The 25,444-nt window shown below is 39.4% G+C and overlaps 1 protein-coding gene across 4 annotated transcripts in view; it reads right to left on the reverse strand.

The window, feature by feature from the left end:
• The window catches only part of LOC136686046 (glutamate receptor ionotropic, kainate 5-like), a 105,349-nt gene that overhangs the window by 10,666 nt on the left and 69,239 nt on the right, over positions 1-25,444 (reverse strand). For all 4 annotated transcript variants that reach the window (XM_066659526.1, XM_066659525.1, XM_066659524.1 and 1 more), the window contains 4 exons: positions 17,413-17,522; positions 14,069-14,242; positions 11,839-12,004; positions 5,825-6,050 (listed from right to left, as the gene is read on the reverse strand). In XM_066659526.1, coding sequence (XP_066515623.1) covers positions 5,825-6,050; positions 11,839-12,004; positions 14,069-14,242; positions 17,413-17,522 — 676 coding nt within the window. The remainder of the gene's footprint in view (positions 1-5,824; positions 6,051-11,838; positions 12,005-14,068; positions 14,243-17,412; positions 17,523-25,444) is intronic.

The raw sequence follows: 25,444 nt of genomic DNA on the forward strand, positions 1-25,444 counted from the left end.
TAAGAATGTGAAGAATTAAAAAAATCCCCCAGGTGGGCAAGCCAACTGTAACTGTGGCAAGGAAATCTCCCTGAGGAAGAAGAGCTGAGGAAGAAGCCTTGAGAGGAACCAAGGCTCACAAGCGGGGACCTATCCTTCTCTGGTCAATCTACTGGTGATAATAGGTTATGGGTATAATAATAATGGGTTATATTTCAACTGGTCTGGCTCCTTATTTATAACATTTCTGAATTTACCGCACACAACACTGTCATCCTGAAAGTCTCCCAGAAGGGCTTGGGCAACTTTTTTATTGACCCAGGACAGTGGTGTCCAGAGCCCTGCCTTGTTTATGTCATTCAATCAAGTCTCGAAGCTCATTATAATGCACAGATCTGATTGGCTGAGTAGCGTCATGTGTGATATGTACAATGCATGTGATTGGTATCCTACACTGCTAAATCTGTACCATAATGGCTAGAAAATTTAAAACAACACTGTAACTCCCCTCTAAAAGTTACATAGTGCAGTTTCTGCAGTGTTGAGCCCAGAGTAACAACAAATGAGGCTCTGTTCTCCCTATAACTGCTCAGTAAAGCATCACAATGATTTTGAAGTTGTAGTTTTAATCATGTAAATATCATGTAACGTTCCCTTAAATAATTAGTGCTTTTGGGTTTTTGGGGTCAGCATTAAATATATATATATAAAATGAAAGGGAAAATTACATATCTGTAAATCCCAGCAAGTAATGGGTGAGGGGGCCTTTAGACTATATCCTGAACATGGCTATATAGGATCAAGGGCAACTGTAATGGTCTACTAACTGGACTTCCAAAAAAGACCATTAAATGGCTTCAGCTGATTAAAATGCAGCGTCTGTTACAGAACAGATTTTAAGGTGTTGTTACTAGTCTAGATCTGCGACAGAGATGAGGCGAGCAGAGCCCCTTAGATCTTTAGGAACTAGTCAGTCAGTCCTGCTTAGGGTGAAGATTAAATATGGTGAAGCAACGATTAGCCGCTATGCTGCTCTGACTGAGAATATTCTATTTATATATAGAAAGAAAGTTTGCATTGCATTGTTATTGGGTTTGCTATTTGGCACTTCACTACAATAGTCTGTTATCTCACACTCTCTGGCTGAATCTCAAACCGTTCCTTACTCCCAACCCTATGTAGGTCATGAAATAACAGATGTAGAAGCCATAGTTCACAGATTCAATTCTCCAGACAACCTGGCCAAGCATCAAAAACTCCTACCTGCTTTCCCTTCTTCCGTTCCTGCAGAAAGAGCTATTTTATTCAAAGTTGAGCACATACCTTTCTAAGCCACATAAATTATTCTCCAATTTTCAATTCCCTTTGCCCAAGTTCATGACATCTTTTGAACAGAACATCAACATCTAAATGTCATTATAGATCATTAACAAACATAACTGCTACGTTTTCATGAATACTATATCATTGTTGTCCATGTGGTACCATGCATTCTGTGTCTATTATGATGCATTATTTAAACACTACAACATGGAGAGTGTTATTGTGAACAACATCAAGGCAGTGATTTCTCCTGCAGTAGACCCCAAGTTACTCTTTACTGAGGAAGTAGATGTTCGCAGCCTTTGAAAATATCTGTAAATTATTTCTTATAGAAAGATTCATCTCTTCATGTGTGCGGAATCGTCTACTTTTTTGCTCCTGGCTAATTCCAATTTGTTTAGTTGTTATTCCCTGCTTGTCCATAGCATCTCCTGCTGGGGATTGCTCGTACGTCTATGAAATAATATTGCATAGAGTTAAGAGGAACCAGAGAATGTTCAATACACCAGACTGCCTGGTCAAGCATCAAAAAAACTGATTCTCCTCTTCCATTGCTGAAGGGAAAAAATATTTAAAGTACAACACATACCTTTCTAAATGATTCTTCAATTTCCTTCTAATTGTTTTCTCCCATACTTTCTCTTAATAGGTCATCTGTAAGTCCATCAGTCATGCTTTCAAGAACGAACAATGCTCCCAATCTCCACTTCTCCAGGAGATACCCTACAATCTCACAGTATTTGACACTTCAGTGATCAATAATTCACTGACAAGCGATCAAGCTGCACGCATCTTTAAATCAGGCCATGTTCTCTTTACTGAGAAAGACCACCTTCATATTCAGTGAAGTTGGGAAGTATCGACATTATCGACATTTCTGCGGGACCAGGCAGGCTTTGTATCTTTTGGATACCCAGGCTACACCACCCATGATAGCTTTCATGGTTCAGAAGTGACCAGTCAGACTGTTTATGTCTGTTGATGAGGGAAATGTCTCTCGCTACAATTTGGTTTACATTATAAGCCATCGACAGGTTCTAGGAGCACAGTTAATAAAACTGTAAAGCCAGGCTTTGTTTAGCAGTCACTGGATGCATCTGTAAGTGCTCTGCCCATGATTATTCCATTATGATTGGCAGATTTTAAAGGCTAAGCAGCAGCTCTATGAAAGAGTCAAACAAATAAATACAGTGGAATTTGAGTTCCTAACTTGTGTTTATTGATAGTCAGAAAACATGTTATTTCTTACTGATTGAAGGAATAAGGTTAAAAAGACCGTTGGTCCCCGCCCCCCAACAGTGTTGGGAAACTCTAATAGGCGTCTTGCCTGTGACGTAGATGGTGGACAACAACTCTAGAAGCTGCACTTAATTTAATGCGAAATGAGGAAAAGGTGTGTTGTTTTTGGCTGCAATCATTCAATGTACAGTGGGACATCTGTGCACAAATGGACCAAAGATCCCAAAATATCCAGAAAATGGATTAAATTTGTCAACGAAAGGTGTTCAAGAGCCTCTGTAACATGGAGGTAAACAGGGTAAGGACACTCACTTCGCCTGTTTTAGTTGGTGTTAGTTAACGTTAGCTTGACTCGCTAAACTCGGTGCTCAGATTATACTCGGCTACGTAGCTGCATTACGGAGGTTTATAGTGTCGGATGAATTCGAGTTCGACTTCGATCACATTTACAAGAATAACGGTACCTCTAAATTTGAGTTTAGCTTATTGCTAGGCTATTGTCATGAATAATGTTGGTTATTTAGCTAGATACTGTCATAACAGTCAGTCATAACGGTGTTTTACCGTGGCGTTGTTCAGCTGTTGTCCACCAGTGACGTCATGGTCGCGTTCAAGAATTTCCGTAGCGAGCTCGGGTTTTTCCGTCAATTTAATAAAATTGTCAGTTTTAAAGCAAATTAAGCTGCTATTTCCATTTTAATTCATACTTATATCTGTCAGTAACTACAATAATGTGGAATATTCATGGAGGTCCATTAAGTGGTGCTTAGCCTTTAAGGAACACTATGTAGTTTTTTCACCATAAACTGACAACTTAAAAGTTATGGTGATGCTCCTCTGAAGTAGCCCCTTCAGGACACAAAGAACCCTTTAATCGTGCAAAAGGTTCTTCAAGTGTTCAGGGTTCAATATAGAACCATTTTCTTCACTAAAGATCACTTGTAGAACCATCATTTTTAAGCGTGATGTTCTGACCCACATTCAGTCCAAAATTTCTCATGGCTCTCCCTAGACTTTCTCATAAAAAAAAACCTTGCCTAGTCTCAAAACTGCATATGCCTCAAAACCACATTAATTACGTAATTTGAAACAGACTTGCTCATGTATTTTCTGACACTACCCCACACTGCTATGTGGGGAAACCATGAAAAGCCAGCCTAGTAGTATCTGAACTGATACATAAATCTGAACTGTCCTTTTCTGTGCCGTTGTAGATAAGTCAGCATTATTTTCCGAGCTTCTAAGCAAGAAATAATTAATTGCTTTATTGTCCTTGTCCACATATGGAATACTGGGTCTTGTGAATCTATCTGCATGCCCAGGGGCCTTTTTCTTCTTATCAAATATAATGAAGCTTTTTATATATTTATAACCTTTTTATATTATCCCATAATTTTTGGGTACTTTTGAGTCTTGTATTTTGGGCTAGGGTTCTTTCTGTTTACTTTGTATGAACCTACGTTCAATTTTTCAAGCCACGTCTGCCAAATAACTAAATAGAAATCTAAACATCTAAACATGTTCTTTCTTTTCTTCTATAGATTGTGGCATATCTGTAACGAAGCCTACTGTGGCGAACACATACGTTAAGCTTTCTTCTTTTCCTTCCGACAAATAACATCCCCCTTTGTATGAAATCTTATCCCTGTACCAGAGCTGTGGTCAATAGTTTCACTGAATTCTGAAAACGAGACAAAGGCTCCAGCTCAATGCAATACACTACAGACATCTACAAACACTGTTAACCTTGAACATCTATCACTAAAACTTTATGAGGATCGAAACCGTAGTGGAGAATAATAAACACTCTGGAGTATAACAGAGGCACTAACAGAAAAATAAGCAGCTGAAAGTTAGAGCCAGGCCTTAAACGAAGTAGCTCATGCCTTTTTCTACATTGTATATTTAAATCATTTTTATTAGTATCTCTCTTCACTTTCAGAGATCATATTCAAATCAGTGAATGTATTGTTTATTCAAAAAACACATATATTCAGTTTCTGAACCCTTATTTATCAAAGTTACATAGAAACGAGCTCAGATCTGAGTGCTCTGAATGATATATGCACACCTCGGTGTCAAATGCGAAACAAAAAGAGATGTTAGCTGATTGAGTGTATTGAAACAAGTGCCCAGGAATAACTCATTGTCATAGGACATGCCACAGTTTAATGTCCGGCAGCTCCTGAGCCAATGGTTGTCTTCATAAATTAAGTTTGGGTCAAAGTAGTGTGTACATTACTCACCATAGATTAAATATCTACTCACCATAGATTAAATAGCTTTATAGTGTGCATATTGTTACAGTGATTTATAAAATAAGAAAATAAAATATGTAATTAGTTAAAAAAATATTTAAAAAAAGTAAATTAGATTTTAGAGTGATATGATTACTATAATTAAGATTATAGCTGATTGATTTATTAGTGCTTGATTGTATGCTGCCTATATTTTATAGACATAAAGCAAAAATGGAATAAAGCAAAAATCTTTGAATGTGATTACAGTGTTTGTTTAAAAACCAACGTCTATGATTGTGGGCAAACGCTGTTCTCTCTGGTTTGTTTACCTTAAGAAGTCCTGCATCTTCTGAGGTGGAACGTTATGTTTAATTTGTCTGTAGGATTTTATTCACTGATTGAATTACTACAGAAATTCATTTGTAACTCAACTTGTTTAGTTTTGTATCCCTTTTTGTCTGCGTTTACTCTCATGCAGCTAGCCATCTCCTGAATTTAGAGTCGGTTCCTACCTAAATGATCAGAAAGAGCAAAAATAAGTCAATATTACCCACTTATTGAGCAGGAATAAAGCAATATCCTCATCTCTTTTTATGATTTACATGTTTGGAGGGCTCTTTGCTGTTTCTCTGCCATGAGCAGGCAGAAAAGAAGGCTAGCGTGTCTGACTGAGCCACTTTGCTTTTTTACTTATTTACTGACATAAGGGTATTGTAAAAACATCAGGCCTGTTTCCAGCTTGCACAAACAGACTGGAAAGATAGGAAATGGTTAGGAAACATCTTCTGAATTTTATAAAGTGTTGTTTAAATTAAAATCATGAACGTCACCTTTAAACAAGTGTGCATGTAAAACAAGAAATACATTCATTCATTATCTGTAATCGTTTATCCAGCTCAGGGTCCCCCCCATCCAGCTTGATTTCCCCCCATTTTTTAAAATAAATGTATTTAACATTAATTACACCAAGTCATATGTACCTGCACTCGTTTTACCATCAGATCGAAGAGTATGCAAATTCAATAAATAAGAGACACTTTTACCCAGGGGCATGCCGATGCCATAGCCCTTGGTGTCCAGGAGGCCTCCGATCTGCGTGAGGTTGCAGTTGTGACGGCGGTGGTACTCGTTCATGGTGCTCTCCAGCAGGAAGGCATATCTAGAGTTCAGTACACGAGCAATGCCCTCTTCTGTGCTCTTCACAAACACACTGGGTTGCTTGGAGTACATGTAGTTCCACATTCGCTGGTACGTCTGATAACGTGAGTTCTGTGAGATAGAGAGACAATGAGTTGGTTTTTGGGAAAGTATGGAGAATGGATGCAGTGTACACACAGCTGAACAGAACAGAGAGAGAGAGACAGAGAGAAATTCTTAATTAGAGAAAAATGATTCTGCAAAGTGGGAGGTAATTTGTGCTGGCCTAGATCTCCCCTTCATTTTGCTGGATGAGTGAAACAGTGTGGATTAGTTGCAACTATTTAAATGCTTTAAGTCTTTTTAAGCCTGCAACCTCATTTTTCTAAGGCAGTGTTTCTAAGATCAAGGGCACACAATCACGCTGATACAAAGCACCACTTTCAAAATTTACATAAGTTTTTAATGTGGCAGTAGTGTCTAGAAATATCATGAGGGGCACAGACCCAACCATTTCAGTCATTCATCTATTCCCCCAACACACTTGATCCAGATCATGAGCTCATTATCAAGTTCCTGGGAGCCAAGGCATTTTGTTAACCATGAGTCAGTGAGTGAGTCGGGTGCACAAAAGATTAATGGCGTGTATGCAAACGTAATTTTAATGGCACAACCTTTTTTTTTTTTTAAGGCCGTTAACACATTGTTGAAGTTTGTCCCTTTGAACCATCCATACCAGAGCGCTCTGTGTAACAGGCATAATGAGGGCAAATAAGAGAAACTCGTCTGAGTGAATGTAAACAAATCTGTGCTGAAATAACTGCCCTGTCTTTTAGCTTCAACATGTTTTCTATCGTGTCTAATTTCTACCAATGTGCCTAAATGAGATTAAAATAAGGATTTGTTAAACAAGTGTTACTAATGAGCAATTGGCGATGGTTTATTTAAAAAATATGGTGTACATTTTTTTAATAATATGTATAAACTTCCCTTGTTTCTACATTTGAACTGAAATAAGTGAAAATATGTTGTATTTCTTCCCTCAAACGCAAAAAAGAACAGAGGCAGTAAGGCAAAGTATCTATAAATAACTTTGTAGTGTAACTATATGTAGGAGTAAACATTAGCTTGTGTCAATCAGTATTTCAGTTTGTTAAAACATCAGAGATGTATAATTATTTTGTTCTTTAAACACCTGAACTAGTGGCTGAGGGCTGCAGCCTGAAATTACAGACAGCAATAAATACATCACGAAGAAGCTCATTAATTACATTTTATTACTTGACTAACTACATGAAGTGATGTGATCAATCGCAATATATTTCATCATCTGACACTCAAATAATCCTTCTTTATTCTATGAATGTGTAACTTGGGATGCAATGAAATTTTTTGACCGAAAAATCAAATGGGCCTTAAGTGAATATGTAGAACTAAACACTCTTTTCCTTCTCAAGGAAGAAATGATAAAACAGTGTGAACGGCAGCATGGGGAAAATGCTGGCAATGTGGAGTTATTTCACTGTTCCTTTGAGAGACGTTATTAGAGTTATGATCTCTGTTTACATTGTGTCAAGAGATAAAACAGTCCAGAGCTTCTCCACTGTAAAGTACTTTCAAACCAGACATTCTGCTTGCAAGAACACAGCAAAACACACAAGTAAACTTTATCATATTTTTTAATTCTATCTATAATATCAGTTAATTTAGTTTTCTAAAAGTAGGCACAGTTTAATCATTGTGTATAAGCATTTTTCTTTTACTGAGCATGGCTCCATGCGTCAGTTCTCACATATTAGAGTTTTCCTTGTTGTTGGAGTTTTTAAGTCAGCCTTAGATCTAAGGCACAGTGTTTGAACCTCTTTAAAACACCAGTGGGTAAATGTCATGAGCTGCCGTTGTGAGTGAGATAAAAACAAAGTGGCCGCTGCTGTAACTTGAGAGGTTTTACAAGTGGCTAATTTGTGCTGGAGGTCTGCATTTCATGGAGATTGACAAATCTCTCTGGCCAATTAGTGTTCTGAAGGCTTACAATGTCACACACTTAACTCACTTCTTTCCAGTGAGGCAGATTCTCCAAGACACTCAGTAAAAGTACAATCTAGCGTCTTTATAAAACTGTATAAACTAGGACTAGTATTCAAGGGGAAAAAAAGCAACATATGATACTGACTTTCTTTAGTTTATTAATGTTTACTGCACATTGTTGTCTTTTTCTTTCAAGTAATAAAGAATTCATTCCATTATTTTTGAAGTCATCTTTACTTTCCAACATTTTTTGCATGTGCCTAAAACTTTTGCACAGTGCTGTACATGCACATTCAACTATTCCATCTACATTTGCCTTTCGGTAGACATACTGATATTTCAATTTTCAAACTCACTAATACCCTAGAAAGATCACAGAATTCAAGTGTCAAGGGGGAACCAACTTTACAGTAACAGCATATTCAAACCCTACTGCGCTTAGCTGTGTAAAAGAAATATGAGTGTAGTCTACCAAATTGCAAATGTAAATGGAATTATTGAATTTGAATTTTCATTTTGAGGCATGTATAAGTGAAACATTTTAACTAAAACTTAGATTTACATTGCCATTTTGCATATTACATTTTAATTTTAATACTGTCAGAAACGGGTGGAGTGCTCTCTCCAGGTTGGAAGTGAGATCCTGCCTCAAGTGAAGGAGTTTAAATACCTCGGGGTCTTGTTCACGAGTGAGGGAAAGATGGAGGGGGAGATTGACAGGCGGATCGATGCAGCATCAGCAGTAATGCGGGCTCTGTACCGGTCCGTTGTGGTGAAGAGAGAGCTGAGCAGAAAAGCAAAGCTCCCGATTTACCGTTCAATCTACGTCCCAACCCTCACCTATGGTCACGAGCTTTGGGTAGTGACCGAAAGAACGAGATCGCGGGTACAAACGGCTGAAATGAGTTTTCTCTGAATGGAGGGTCTGGACTCTCCCTTAGAGACAGGGTTAGGAGCTCGGACGTCCGGGAGAGACTCGGTGTGGAGCCGCTGCTCCTCCACGTCGAGAGGAGCCAGTTGAGGTGGTTCGGGCATCTGGTCCGGATGCCTCCTGGACGCCTTCCTGGTGAGGTGTTCCTGGCATGTCCAACGTGGAGGAGGCCCCGGGGCAGACCAAGAACACGCTGGAGAGACTACATGTCTCGACTGGCCTGGGAACGCCTCGGTATACCCCCGGAGGAGCTGGAGTCAGTGGCTGGGGAGAGGGAGGTCTGGGTTTCTTTGCTCCGACTGCTTCCCCCGCGACCCGGACCCGGATAAGCGGTGGATAATGGATGAATGAATGGATGGATAGATACTGTTATGCTGCCATAGATACAGGACACATTCTAATGCCTAGGACTGTAATCAATTCCAGCATTAAAATAGTGAAGTGGATTTCCATTTATGTTTCTAAGCTCTCATATCATCAAAGGTCTCCAACTCCAAGGTCTGAGTGGTCTCCTGTTCATCTCAATTGGCCTCTGCTGTCATAAGATGAGGATAATCCAACAAATTCAGAGGAATATTTGTGCTGGAGTGTTGATCACACTTAAGCCTACAACATCCTCCACAACCTCTAGAGATACTGGCTAGGCCTCTCAGTCACCAACTCCACAGCACCCACACACACTACAGAAAGAGTGTATCTTTCCTTTTCTGCCTTCTGTAGTGTTGGCATGGCACTCCTGCTATATTTATCTCACTGAAGATTACAACTCACTTTTTAAATTTATACTATTTACAGTTCCTCTTTTTAATAAATCAATCAGTTTAGAGAGATAATTTCACCGTTCTGCTGTTTAATGTTATCACTTATTACATACATGTTTGATCTGCATATACATTGCTGTCAATACTTCACTGGCAGTACAATTAATATAGCAATATACACAGATCAACCATAACATTGATCACTTTCTTGTTTCTACACTCACTGACAAGACAGGGGCACTTTATAGTTCCATAATCACAGACTGCAGTCCAGCTCTTGCTCTCTGCATACCTTGTTTGCTCCCTTTCACCCTGCTCTTCAATAGTCAGGACCGCCACAGAGCAGTTATGATCTGGGTGGTGGATCATTCTCAGCGATGCAGTGACACTCACGTGGCAGTGGTGTTGCACTCGTACGAGTGGATCAGACAACGCAGGGCTGCTCGAGTTTTAAGCCCTTCGGTGTCATTGCTAGACTGTGTCCACTGATGAAGGACTAGAAGACGACCAACACAAACTGTGCAGATGATCTACTGTCTTTGACTTTACATCTACCACAGGGTAGGTGTGTCTAACAGAGTGGATAGTGAGTGTTTAAAAACTCCAGCAGCACTGCTGTGTCTGATCCACAAATACCAGTGCAACACACACTAACACACCACCACCAGGTCAGTGTCGCGGCAGAACTGAGAATGATCCGTCACCCAGATGGGGGAGCACACAAAGTATGCAAGAAATGGAGTACAGTCTGTAGAACTACAAAGTGGCCTTTCTGGTCAGTGGAGCTGAGAGAACTGGCAGCATTTTGAAACGTGACTTTCTACTAAAAAATAGTAGGATATAGTCCAGGACTAAGGTTAATTGCTGTCTGAGAATCCAGCCCTAAATGAAAAGAACTAACCTGGACTTCGACACTAAGCTTGCATTTCTAATACCTGTATTTTGGACTTGCTAATTCAGAGGTTAGGAACCATATAACACAATAAGCTCCCACCAAATGTGGACTGACTGTGATACTCAGGGTGTGCTCAGACTTGTAGTTCTGTTACCAGACAGAGCCAGAAAATGATACGTTGTTATATTTTAGCCCTGGTTTGGTTTGAGTTCACACTGACACATTTACAATATGATCTTAATAAGTAAAAAGTGACTTATGACTTTTATTTTGCAAGACAGTCTTGAGTCAAAATGAGCAAATGGAGTCAAAAGCGCACCAGAAATTCTCCACTGCCCGAACCAGGGGATCTACTACAGAGAGAATACATTAGGAGGTCTGTTCTCTGTTTGTTTTATATTCTGTTCTCTCATGGCACGATTATTTTTACATCTTGGTACATCATGCACTGTGTTTGGTTCGTGTGGATGCCCTTGGTTCACGTTGCATTCACACTTGAAACGAACTGCACCAGAGTTTGATTAGACACTGTCCCAGACCCACCTGCTCAGATGGTCTCAGTTCGCTTGTTTGGTGAATGCCAGAATTCGTAAAGGAGTTTTCACACTCACTCTACCGAACTTCACTAACAGAGCAATCACACCAAGGTTTGTTTTAATCAAACAAAAGCTTACAATCTGAACACACCCTCAAACTGTTTTTTTTATTATTATATTATTACTTGCACAACTCTAAACAGAACATAGCCTAACTGACCATTGGGAAAGCAGGGTCCTGGTGTTGTGAGCCCCACCCTCAGGTGTCTCTGAGGTGTTTGGTGTGTGTCTGCATTGGTTTCTTCTAGGTGCTCCGGTCACATGCCACAGGCCAAAAACACACATTGGTAGGTTCCATTGGCCATGCAGAAGAGTCCAGTACAGAAGTGTGAGTGAATGTTTGAGTGTGTGGTGCCCTATCCAGTGTGTGTTTCTGCCTTGCACCCAATGATTCCAGGTAGGCACTGGATCCACCAGGACCATGAACGTGAAAAGCTTGTTGCAAACAATAAATGAGTGAATGGATTCATTAATTGCACAGTACTGTTTTACATGTGCTAAAGTGTTATACACAAATGTATCAGTACATGACCACATGTGTGTTTCTCTACCCCCCAACTGTCAATTGGCATTTACCATGCCCATGACCACAATGCCTTAAAGGACCCTAAAGTCCTAGACCTGGAGTCTGACTTGTCTGATGATGAATTACTGCAAAAATTATTCCTGAGAGGTGTGGGGTAAACTCAGAGGAAAACAAAAGTCTTACCATGAAGAAGGTCATGGTGCTGCCCCCATGGATGGTGCCATACTGGATGTTGGTCTGATCCGCCAGGTCATCCGCCGACTCAATGGGCACCTCCATTCTCTGAACAGTCAGAAAGGCAGCCAGGTTGGCCGTGTATGAGGAGATGATGATCAGTGTAAACGCCCACCTGATGAACCGAACATAAAACACAAACACACAAATTGAGGTCACACTAAAGCACCGGGTAATATCTGTCACAATTTTTTTAAACTTTAATTTGACAAATGAAGCCAGTGATCCAGGGCCCAAGATTATATTTCGCTGAGGTGGCAGTCTTCCATACTGCAGTACAATCTATGCCACATATGGAGGAAGCTTACCTTACTAAGCCAAATGCTGTTCAAGTCACATATTTAGTTACTAAGTAAGTTGGTTAGTAAGCTTATTAATCCATTTTAACCCAGTTATATTCCCAAGTCTAGTCATGCAAATTCTACCTGCCAAACCATGCCACTAAGCTGGAAGGTTGAATGACACATGCTTCCTCTGATATGTGGAGGCTGGCCTCGCATATCTTTTCAAACTGGTGGCAACACAACATCGTAGAACAGCTCAACATGACGGAGAATATAAAATCCAGTGAATCAAGTATACAACTTGAATACTTCTTCACTTCCACTTGAATACTTTAAATTTAGAATCTTAATTTTCTGAATAAGGGAGAGCTTTAGCATTGGATACAGAAGTTTTAACGGTGAAAAATAATGCTACACAGCAGCTTGGGGCTCAGACCTGGAAGAATTAAGTGAGGTAGGAGAAGAAATATGAGGTTTGTCTGAATTTGGGTGCATGCACATGATAGAGACAAAAAGAGTGAAAATTAGTTATGATACATTTTTCATCATAAAGAAAACATAACTTATCTTTGGTACTCAAGAGTTAGTGATGCTGTGTTTCCATCGCTAATCTGCTCTCTCTCTCTCTCTCTCTCTCTCTCTCTCTCTCTCTCTCTCTCTATATATATATATATATATATATATATATATATATATATATATATATATATATATATATATATATATATATATATATATATATCTCAAATGTTCCCACAGGCTATACTTTGGGTAGCTCTGTTTTGCACTACTGCTGATATCACTTGTTTATGACATAACGCATTTGAAATGTGCTTGTTTGTCTTTTTGTATGTCTGTGCAGATTATAACCAAGTTGACTGAGTGTAAGATCTGTAAGATCTGAAAGTGTGTGGGAGATGCTGTATGTGTTTTACAAACTGCCTTTGAACAGCCTCAATTCAAACTTGAACTGACTCAGTCTGGCATTTCAGTGAGTTCGTACGGGGTGAAATTATGCACATTTTATAACTGGGATTCAGATCATGATTTAAACCCTCTTTCCTCTCTTTTCTCTCCTCTTCAGATGACAAATGAGCCCCCTCCCTCTCCTCCCGTCTCTGCTCTTCCACTGCAATCTGTTCCTACACTCAGCTCATATACTCAAGCACTTATATCTCATCTGACTATATGCGGAAAGGCTCGGGAATGTGAATGTGCATGGGTGTGAGTTTATGGATGTATACATAAGTTTACAAGCCCCGGTCATATTTTTTTATTTAAAAAAAAAAGCACATATACTTTACAGCAAACAATAATGCATACTTTAATTCATGGTTCATTGATGGTTTAATTAATGTTTTATTTGATACATTTAAATGACCATATTTGAGTTTAAACCCCTAGTCATCCCACAGCCCTCTATGGCAGTGAATCCACGAGAGGGTTAATTAACATAACAGAATTAGGCAAATAGCAAGCATGTGTTTGTAACTGTTATAAAAGGAGCAGTGGCTGTTTTTTTTTAAAATATCTTGAAGGAAGCATGACCTAGCCTTTATATTTCCAGTTTACTACTAGGTCCTCCAGGTACATCCAATTGAAAGTCCCTAAGACAAATACCCCCCACCCCCTCACTATTTGGGTAAGGTTTTGACCTGATACTGTACCTGTTATCTCCTAATATAATAATGTGATGAATAATTCTTGATACCTTGTAAATGAGGACATACTAAATTGAATAATATTAAATGCCTTTGTGTACAAATACATGTTCTTAGCTGATAAGTAGGACATCTCCATCACATTCCCACTATTTGTAACATTTTCCCACTTTCATAAAAACACCTACAATCTCATGCACACACACACACACACACATACACACAAGCACTCACCAGACACCGCTAACACATCTGGTGGAGAGAGCTCGGGGCATGATTTCCGAACCCTGCTGCATGAAGCCTCCTACCGGAAACCACAGGCTGTTTCCCAGTGTGTACTGATTCTCCAGCAGGTCCCTGCGCTCCCGCAGACAAGGGTGGGGATTATACCACTCATAAGGACTGAGCCTGGGGGATTTGAGGGGGTGGGGGGGGTAACATTTGTAAAAATACAAACAGAAAAATGATCACCTTTAGCGTTTGAATTAAGCGTACTGTAATTCAGTCAGAATTAATTACATATACACTGAAAACCGAAAATAGGTCAGAAAAACATAAAAGAAAGACAGTAGGAAAATAATCATTAGCTTCTGGATTATTCAAACTGTAATAGAGTCATTACTACAGTTAATTCTTTAGCCATTATTCTATGATTAACTGTGCATAACTCAACAGACACGGAAATAATTGTGTTCTTTATGAGAGAAAGAAAGAAAGATGTGGGTGCACCTAGGAAAGAATAACCTACATCCGAAAAAAGTAGAAGCGTCTTCATGTGTGAAGGTTGTAATATGTGAACACATTAAAGTGGCATTGTGTAGGAGTGTGCGTTAATGACTCGTAGAGCTGAGGGAATTGGGGAGGAGGAGAGAATGTGGAAAAGATTAATGGAAACATCGAGGTACAGGTTACACAACCGCATCAGTGTCTACACCACAATGTTCACCTTGATGTCCTGAGTGAATGGTTAGTACTAGAACTAACCTAATACCTGAATAAGTTACTAGTAAATTATATATATATATATATATAAACCCTAAACAAGCATGAATAGCCGCTGTGATTCAATTTGTCGGGGACTGAACAAGACTCTAGATGTAGCTGACTTCAATAGTTTTACTTGTTGATCCAAGTAGTCCCACAGGGGATTCAAATCTAGGGATTTGGTGAAGCCAGTCCAGATGCGCGAATGCCCCTGAATGTTCATCATGCAAGTCAGTCATATTTGCAGCCCTTTGAACACAATAATTCACATCTGGGAATACTTGGAATAACAATGTTATCCTATCCCTGATCCGTGGCAAGACGATGAGCAAAAGGCAAAACACAGATGTCCATTTTATACCTCTGCATCGACTCTACGCCATAGGTGACGTGCTGACGTCACCTATGGCGTAGAGTGATTTCTACGGTGTAGCCTGACACGCACCTCTCTAGAAATGTAACTATGCGTCGCATCTACGCAGACCTCAATGACTGTGATTGGTCAGAAGTCGGACAGAACCGAAGAGGTACAGAAACATGAACTTAATTCCTCTCCACACACAGAGATGCAGACAGCAGCACATTTATAGCAAGAGATCTCCTTAGACATGATGTGGGCTTCAGGGATGAATAAAAATGTTGAACAAAGGAAAAAACCATGAGGTCTCCAGGAATAAAAATAACTCAATGAGAAGAGATACTACATGGGAAAAACATGCCAGCTTTGTATTAGTTACTTTCCTGGCACCTCATTTAAGCTCTGCTCTGTTCCAAACAACAACCTACTCCCTAACTAGTGCACTTTAAAGATTTACAGAAGTAATTCTACTGCACCACTACATTGTGTACTACAGAGTGTAGAGGAAAACGTTGGAGATTCAACGCTAGTGGTTTGGCGGTGTAGTTGCAGAGCGACGCAGACAGTAATGCAGAAGTATAAATGCTCACAACAGCGTAGGGCTCTTGAGTAGACTACGGCGTAGGCTCTGCGTGGAGTCTAACCAGAGGTATAAATTGGGCTTAAAATGCTGTTTGTTTGTTGTGTAATTGCATGTTGTTATTTTCTTTTCGTTTTTTGGGGAATGAACACAGCTCCGCACCCCCACACCAGGTACTTTGCTCATTGCACATCTGGCTCTCACTGGCTGGAGATTTTGGTTTGCCACCAGTCTAATGAGCATTTTAACTTCTTTGAAAGACCACGGGGTAATTTTGCGAACTGCACAATAAACACAAATGTGAGTCAGATAAAACAAATGTGATCTCTGCTGTAGCCTAAGGATTTTACGAACAGCTAAACTTTGCTAGTGATTGACAGGTGTCTCTGGACAATCAGTGCTCTACAAAGTTTACGTCACGTATATCCACTACTCGGCTTACTTGAAACCGCTAGAAAGCAAGGACTACAAAAAATATACCAGTTCCTACCATGTACCAAATTTGCTTGGAAAAGCAAAAAGCAAAGCTAAGCAGTAAAAAAGTATCCATGCAGTGGAAAAGCATGAATTGGAGGCTTCCTGAGGTCTACAATTAACAGAATGCCTAGCATTATTAACATACAAGCAGAAACCAGATCTGACCAAATAAGGCAATCATGAACAGCCCAATTTTTGTCTCTTTGCCCACTGTACCCAGAAGTGAGCAAAGGCCATTTGTGTGCCACTTCAATCCATATGTTCATAGTATGCAGTTCTCTGCAAAGTGTTCTTTCAGAATTTGTTTGTGAAGGACCTTCATTGACCTGTAGAAGGACTAAACACAAAGATATTTCCATTCCCAAGCTTTAAGACTCACCAGTGGTCCCTGTCCATCACATTAATTTTTGGCCACAATTTTGAGGAGAATTTCCTTTAGACTGGGATTTTGGCACGGCTGGTAGACCCACATGTCCTTCAACACACCTGCAAATTCAGCTACTTCCTTCACACCCAAAAACCATCAATCCTTTTTGGCAATAAATAACATGTACATTGTGACCCATATTTCACACATCAGACAAGACATTCACTGCACTGTACCACCTCTTCTCAATCAAAAAATACTACCATACCCTGAGGATGTTTATAGTCTAAACTTGTGTGGTGCTATCTGCAGAAGCCTCATAATAATACCACCTTGGAGTTGTAGGAAACGTTGTCTGGAGCAATGTATCATTCTTTACTATCTCTCTGACGCATGAATCTGGGGTTCTGAGATGTAAGGGGAATGCTATTTACTAAAACCCATAGCATCAACTGTTAAGATTGGTGAAGAAGTGATAATGGTCTAGAGTTTGTGCTAGGCCCCTTAGTTTTCATGAAGGGTAATGTATATGCTACATCATATATAGCGATTTCAGACCATTATGTACTTTCAACTCTATGTCAACATTTTGGGAAAGGTTTTGTCTTATTTAACGTAGCATTACAATTCATAGTTATACAGCACAATATGTATAGTTTATATAAAAATAAAATACACATGCATGCACACACACATATAGTCTGTGATACAAAAAAAATGTATAATAAAATAACAAAATTAATGCAATCATATGTCTGAAAAATCATGTTATTTAATGGAATTTAATGTTGTTTTTCTTGTGTGTCAGTTACCTGGCAGCCAGGAAGAGAACACAGCTCACAGCGAGGTATGCTAGGAGCATGAATAGCCAGACGGCAGGAGAGAAAGGGTCCAGGAAGGAGAAGTAGCCTGGTTTTCTGCCCTGTTGAGAAAACAAAATTAGCTCCTCACATTGTTAACTGTAAACATGTACCGGTGAAGAAAATGCCTCATATTCCAGTTTAAATTATACAAGGCTTGTATTCTTGAGGATTCCGGGCAGGGTCCGGACCCACCACGACCCTGGATAGCAAAGTTACAGACAATGAATGGATGAATGAATGTATTCTTGAGGCTTCATTTGATATCACCTGAGTTAGTTATTTATTTTATCACAGGCCATAGTGATGTCTTCTTCTCTCCAGATAAAACTGTGGTCTTATTGCTCCTAAAGAGGATATTATAGTGAGTGAATGCTTTATTTGTAAATCTCCTCAGAGATTTGATTACTCTTTCATTAATTAGGTAGTAAATTAGTAAAATTATAATGGTATCCTGATTTTCTTAACTCATTAAATTAATGGCAGCATAAGACCTCCCACACACACCCCTTTTTTCCTTTGAAGCTATGTTAATTTTACACCTGGTATGGGTCTCTGTATGAAGTATCCATGGTAGTAGCACAGTGAGTTCTTCTGTCTAATGAAGCAGTAATTAGGACCTTAGCATTCTTAGTGTGTCATGTATTATATATAAAGCTATGCTAGATGTTTATGGGCTGAAAGAGGTACACTAGAGGGCAGTCTCTCCTCAAAGAAAGCTGGGTGTGACAGAAGGTGAACAAAAAAAAGCAAGAATTTGAACCAAGTAGAATACTGTATGTACAAAAGTTTCTTCAATTCTAATACGTATTGAAATAAATCACTTTAATGTGCACCCACTGTGGACACAAACATTCAACTGTGAATAACCTGCTCGCCTAATCCCCAGAGAATTGCAAGAAAGGAGACAGATAAATCTCACCATGCCCAGTGCTAGGTGTTGACTGTAGAAGTATAAAAAGAGGCTGTCTGGACATATTTTGCACAAATTAACACCTTTGGGAAAAGTTGAAGTGGCTTTTATGATCATTCACTTTGTTAATTATGACTGAATACAAACCTTGATAGCAATGTTCCAGCATGTATTTAAGTTAACACTAGGTAGGATATGGTATATTTGCTCCTGGGCTCCCCCTAGCGTTGCAGAGTGTAACTGAATTTTTCCAGCACTGTCCTGAAATTAAGGGGAGTTGGAAGGAATGGGGTTTGTTGGTGTCTTTCAAAAGTTACGTAGGCTATGTTCAAATTACCAGGCTGAAGTGACTCAAATCAGGAAGTTTTTTACCTTAAATGTGACTCGGGTTTGACCTTTCATATGGAGTCCTAGATCGGATACATATCCAATTTGTGGGCAAGTGGCATGAATGTGAAAGGTCAGATCCATTTTCAAGTTTTTTTTTTTCACCTGTACACATGCACTTAGTGCAGTCGCCTCAGCAAGCAGCAGCAGCGTGGCAAAGCAGCAATAGAGGAGAGGCTCGAGCTGCATCTCAAATGACGTTATACTTCTTATATAGTGCATTTCATAGATTATAAAACTAAAACTCCACACACAGAGACAGGACACGAGTTCGACTGGAAGATGTGAAGTTTATAGCCAATTATAAACAGTTTTATACTTCGAGTAAACAACATATTAATATCCGCATAGGCGCGGTTTTAGGGAGATTCATTCACATCTATGAATATGAACAGTCAATCTGACCTGAGTAAAAATCTGAATTGATGCACCTTTAAGGTTTGTAATGTGAACATAGCCATAGTGTAGTCTCTGCACACTCTTAAAAATAAAGGTGCTTTGAAGAGTTCCTTCAGTGAAGAACATCCTTGAAAAAAACTGTGTTAAAGTGATGTGTGAGTTTGAAGAACCTTTTAAAGGTTTAAAAATCTTTCTTTAAATTATTAGCAAAAATGGTTCTTTATGGAACCAAACGGAACCCTTTGAAGCACCTTTATTTTCAAATGTGGGCTCAGCACTGCAGAAACTGCACTGTGGCTATGTTTACATTACAAGCATCATTCATCAATTCAGATTTGAAGCTGTAATTGTTCCAAAGGGGATTAACTGTCAATTAATGCCCTTAGTTTTAGAAGAAATTGGATGCGGAAGTTTAAGATGTGATAGTCTTAAACTAACTAAGATGTGATAGTCTTAAAAGACGCAAAACATTTGTACGTGCCGTATTTAGTTATTACTCCCTCAACCAAAATAATTACAATAAATAACAGAAACAATTCCTGAGTTGAGATCCTGCCTCAAGTGAAGGAGTTTAAATACCTCGGGGTCTTGTTCACGAGTGAGGGAAAGATGGAGCGTGAGATTGACAGGCGGATCGGTGCAGCGTCAGCAGTAATGCGGGCTCTGTACCGGTCCGTTGTGGTGAAGAAAGAGCTGAGCAGAAAAGCAAAGCTCTCGATTTACCGGTCAATCTACGTCCCAACCCTCACCTATGGTCACGAGCTTTGGGTAGTGACCGAAAGAACGAGATCGCGGGTACAAGCGGCTGAAATGAGTTTTCTCCGCAGGATGTCTGGACTCTCCCTTAGAGACAGGGTTAGGAGCTCGGACGTCCGGGAGAGACTCGGAGTGGAGCCGCTGCTCCTCCACGTCGAGAGGAGCCAGTTGAGGTGGTTCGGGCATCTGGTTCGGATGCCTCCTGGACGCCTTCCTGGAGAGGTGTTCCGGGCATGTCCAACGGGGAGGAGGCCCCGGGGCAGACCAAGAACACGCTGGAGAGACTATATGTCTCGACTGGCCTGGGAACGCCTCGGTATACCCCCGGAGGAGCTGGCGTTGGTGGCTGGGGAGAGGGAGGTCTGGGTTTCTTTGCTCCGACTGCTTCCCCCGCGACCCGGACCCGGATAAGCGGTGGATAATGGATGGATGGATGGATGGAACAGAAACAATTCCAGAAATGATTCCAGGTAGGCTCTGGACCCACCACGATCCTGAACTGGATAAATGGTTACAGATAATGAATGAATGAATGAATAACAGAAACACTACAGAAAATACACTGATCAACCATGACATTATGACCACCTCCTTCTTTCTACTCACGATCCATTCTCTGAGATCCACTGACCATACAAGAGCACTTTGTAGTTTTACAATTATATCGATTTAATCATTAGCAACTTATTTGTTGTAGGTTTAGAGTTACAGATTATAACGTACGCTCCTTCCCACCACATCTATCAATGTAAATTGAAGACCCTATGGTTAACTGCTGACTAGATGAAATGCAGTCATTGGTGGATGCATGTAAGGTAAACTTGGATTTCAGTAAAACAGGCCGGGTGTGGGTTGGGGTGTAAAGAAATGTGCCATTAGCTTAGTGACATTCATAAACTGTAGCAGGAAATAAAATAAAACAGTAGGTTACACTGGTATACTAGACAACCCACACAAAGCTCAGGGCTCATAAGAGTTTATGAGAATACCTTGCATCTCTTGCTTTCCAGAAAGGAGCTGTAATCACCAACATAACTTTAATCTACTCGCAATTTCTAGAATTTATGAAATTTAGATTCACACAGCAGTACTTGTAGATTTAGATAAAAGTTCTCATGCTATACGGTATGTTCAAAGTTCAGAGAGTTTATTGTCATTGTCACAGTAAGGAACAGGTTTCGTGTACAATGAAATTCTTTCTTTTGCTCCTCACCAAGAACGCCAAATGGAAGAAAAAATACAATGAATAACTAGATAACTAATAAAAAGCCGGCATTCAAGAGCAGAGCGAGCAAACACGTTCGCCACAGAGGGCGCCATGTTGGATCAGCTTCATGTTTACACAGGACTTGATAAACCCATAGCAGTGCTTAGCAAACAGTATGTTAATAAATTTTAATCAGTCAATTTCAAACCATTTGTCTTGTACATTTCTTTTTATTTTGTTTTATTTATCCATACGATTTTAAAACTTAATTTGAGCTGTCATTTTGAGTTAGCCTACAATATAGGTTTGTGGGCCTAGGCTTGCTGAGCTCAGTCATAACACTGCCATCGCATATTGTGTGCTGAATGAAGTTAAGAATAATTTTAGAGGCTTTGATAACACTTCAACAGGCTACATCACACCAACATAGGACTATGTAAACATCTGTTCCAGCAATCATTATTTTTCATAAAAGGTCTTTAGGTAGTTTCACCCTAGAATGCTGTATGACCTCTGCCTCTTGATGTTTCTGTAGGTTGTTGTCTGTTGTCATGAAAGAAGTCATAACGCATATAGACATTTAATTAATTCATTCATGTCTAACCGCTTATCCAGTTCAGGGTCATGGTGGGTCTGGAGCTTACCCAGTCCCTAGGCACGAGGCAGGAACACACACTAAATGGGACACCAGTCCATCACAGGGCAACACACACTTGCACATTCACATACGTCTTTACACATACTTTGTTACTATATGACAGGGTGACTAATATGTGGACCACGGCCCCAGTTCTGACCCAGATCCTGTCCTATCTGGACCTAGACTTATAGCTGATAAACTTTTTTGAGAATGATTTAATTTTAAAATAAATTTATTTAACCTGTGTTAATATTAATATTTCTAGCCATTACGGTACAGGTTTAGCGGTCCAGGAAACTCACAGATCAATCACATGTCTTGTGATACTACTCAGCCAACCAGATCTGTGGGGAAAAGCAGTAAAGTCAACCACAAGTTATTAGGAAGACTTTAGAGTATTTGTTATTAATAATATGTTATATAATTTGTCCAATATGAAAACTGACAAATTTTGTTTAAATATATTGAATTGTTACTGTAATTATTACACATGCTTTTTTATGGCTGGTACACCGTTTTCAACCCAGCTGTGATATTAAGGTGTGTAAGGATTCCAGTAACATTGCAGTGTCTGAGACAGCTTCACTAGTGCATACGATTATCATACAATTAACCATTAATTGTCACTGAAGTACTGAGAATGATCTAAAGCCAAATGTAAGAAAAAGTCAGTCAATTATGTGGTAGGTTTCCCTTTAAAATGGCCAACATTTGTGAGGATTTCATGTCAATGTCCTTTATTTAAGCCCCAGAGAATTACTATGTTTGCACCTTCTAGTAAACAAACAATTGATTTGAAAGACCCCTTTCCAGTATACAAACCTTTGACATGGCTATACGCTAATATTAAGGCTAGTTTCTGTTCCAGAGGCTCTACTGAACCACAGCCAGGGTCATACTCTCCATGCAATAGTGAGATCCCTGGGGTGGATTTCATTCTAGCTCTCTTGCAAGGCTTAAAATCATCCAGTGTTTTGAAGTACCAAAATAACCCTCTGAATGCAGCCTTGGCTAAGACCAATGTTCATGACACCCATGGAAAGAAAGGGAATTTATTGCTGACACACTGCTGACTAATTAGGAGTTTTAACAATTAAGCTAGTCAAAAAGTACATGGATGAATCCCAGGATTCCTGGGGAGTGTAGACAGGCACAAAAATTCAATACACACTAAGAGCACTGTGGTTTGCATTAAACCAGCTATCATCAATTCCATGCTGGTCCTTCATGATAGTGTTCTAAATATTTTGATGTAGGAACTGCTAGGAAAATTTCTATCGTCTGGGCTGTTTTTCATGGTTTCGCCCCTCAGTTCCTGTGGAGGTTCATGTTAATGCTACAGTAAACAAAACTATTTTACATGTTAGGTGTAAAAACATACTCCCACTCTTGTCATTTTATGATAACTGTTGTGTAGTATTTATATATAGATAGATAGATAGATAGATAGATAGATAGATAGATAGATAGATAAATAAATGCTATATTCAAGATTTAAACCTGTTTAAAGACAATGTTAAAAAAAAAAAATTCAAAATTTTTTTATAAAATTCTGAGGATGATTCCACACCATTTGCTAGATTTCCAGTCTGTTTGCATGATGGAAACATAGATGGAAATCTAATGTGTTTACGAAGCCCCAGTGTCATTAAATGGGTAAAATAAATAAATAAATAAATAAATAAATAAATGATTCGGCTCCAGTTTGCTAAGCTTTCTCTTTCTCAGCTCACAACAGAGAAATGGCATCTGAAAGTGTTTAGACAGTGGAGAGAACTCCAATGCTTGAAAAGCATGAACTGAGACAAGGAAATTGTTCTATTCCTGCTCCATAGGTGGGTATATTACTTATTTCTGCTGTTTTGTATCACTTAAGATGGAACTGACTCTAAATTCAGAGGAGCGCTAACGGCATGAAAGTAAACACAGATTTAAAATGCTACAAAACTAAACCTCGAGTTACAGATGAGTTTATTTGGTAATTCACACAATGAATAAAAACTTACATTCAAGTTAAATTCACCCACGTGCAAACAACAGTCATTTTTTCCCCTCTCAAAAATACCATTCCACCTTAGAATATTTGGAGCTTCTGAACGTAAACAAACCAGAGAGAACAGCAGTTTCCTAGAATGATCATTTTTGCCTTTAAGTTTACTTTAGCATTAACCTCAACAGTAGCTAAGTGGTCCTAGCTACTGCACGGCTCTGTCCCTGTAAGGTTAAAAAAGACATGGCTTGACAAGTTTGAGTATAGGAATTCCAGTGGCCTGCACAGAGCCCTGACCTCAACCCAACACTTCTGGAATATACTGACAATGTGCTTGACCTCATAAAAACTCATTTGACTGAATGGGCACAGGAATTTCCCACAAGGGACTCCAAATGCCATGTTTTGGGACTGGATATCCAACAGCCTCGGACTGATATAATGGTCAGGTGTTTCCATATTTTGGCCATATACTGTATATCTGCACTGCCTTGTAGCTGAAAAACCAATGCATCATGCAGCAGGACATTGATCTAAAACAGGTAATGACCTCATCAGAATGGTTTTAGAATGGCCTCATCAAAGTTAGGACCTAAATACCATTGAGCTCCGGTAGCAAGAGCAGGAATAAACAGTTCATTCTTAAAAACCAAATGTCACAGTCAAAGCAGTTCTGTAGGGACTCTGGTGTTCTACGAGTCTGATCAATAAGCACAAAAAGGTTGCAGTCACTACAGCTTAAAGTGACTTAACTTGTTAGTGGGAAAAACAGAAGCAGTGGCTTCACTTGCATGAGTTCCCTGGAATTTACTCGCATAGCTTTCATAAATAATTAAGGTGGTTTGTGGCCTGTGATTTTCTGTTGTAAATGTGCTACATTCTTATTTTTGCATCAAATGTTCTGTTTATTTGGACATGTTTATCACTTTCATTTCCGTGCCAAGAAGTTACCCCGGAACATGAAGACAGCAGGTTTGAGAGTGCACCAGGTTTATTTTTAGGATTAAAAACTGGAATGTACCAGTATGGAATAAATGTTGGTATGGTTAATATGGAAAAATGAAAACACTCACTAAGGTAGAGATTTTTGAAAACTCATTTGTGTCATATTTATGGGCAACATTACACAGCATGCCTCTTTCTGGCTTAAACACAAATAGCTCTTATATCTTATATAATTTGATATATAAGGAATGAAAACTACAATGTATACACACAGATGGCACTAGATTTCAGTTTCCCACATATGGATAAACATAAATAATGCTGTATAAGAAATATATAAGGCACTATTAAGATCTAGAGCTTTTAAACTAGCTGTAAGCTGTACTATGGCCCCCTACTGGATTGGCATGGTAACGCAACCGTTTTAGTATTGGTAGACTGGTCATAAACATATATTCACTTATAAATAACAAAACAAACCATAATTTTATTACTTGACCAGGGGCACCAAAACATCCGTATACGACTATATATATTGGCTGCTGGTGTACTTCGTGCCTCTAGTTAAAATAAGGAAAGGGAAGTGTGTGCTGACGGAGCACAGGGCTGGGTGGCCTGTATAAAGAGGAGCTGACGGAGCAGTTTGACTAGGAGCAGAAGCACAGCAGCACATGGATGGAAGCAGGAGCTGGAAGCACATATATTAATGTGAGTGGGATGAAGATTTTGAGTGTGCTGCATTGTGAC

Source organism: Hoplias malabaricus, unplaced genomic scaffold (assembly GCF_029633855.1).
Source record: "Hoplias malabaricus isolate fHopMal1 unplaced genomic scaffold, fHopMal1.hap1 H_3, whole genome shotgun sequence".
Classification (NCBI taxonomy): Eukaryota; Metazoa; Chordata; class Actinopteri; order Characiformes; family Erythrinidae; genus Hoplias; species Hoplias malabaricus.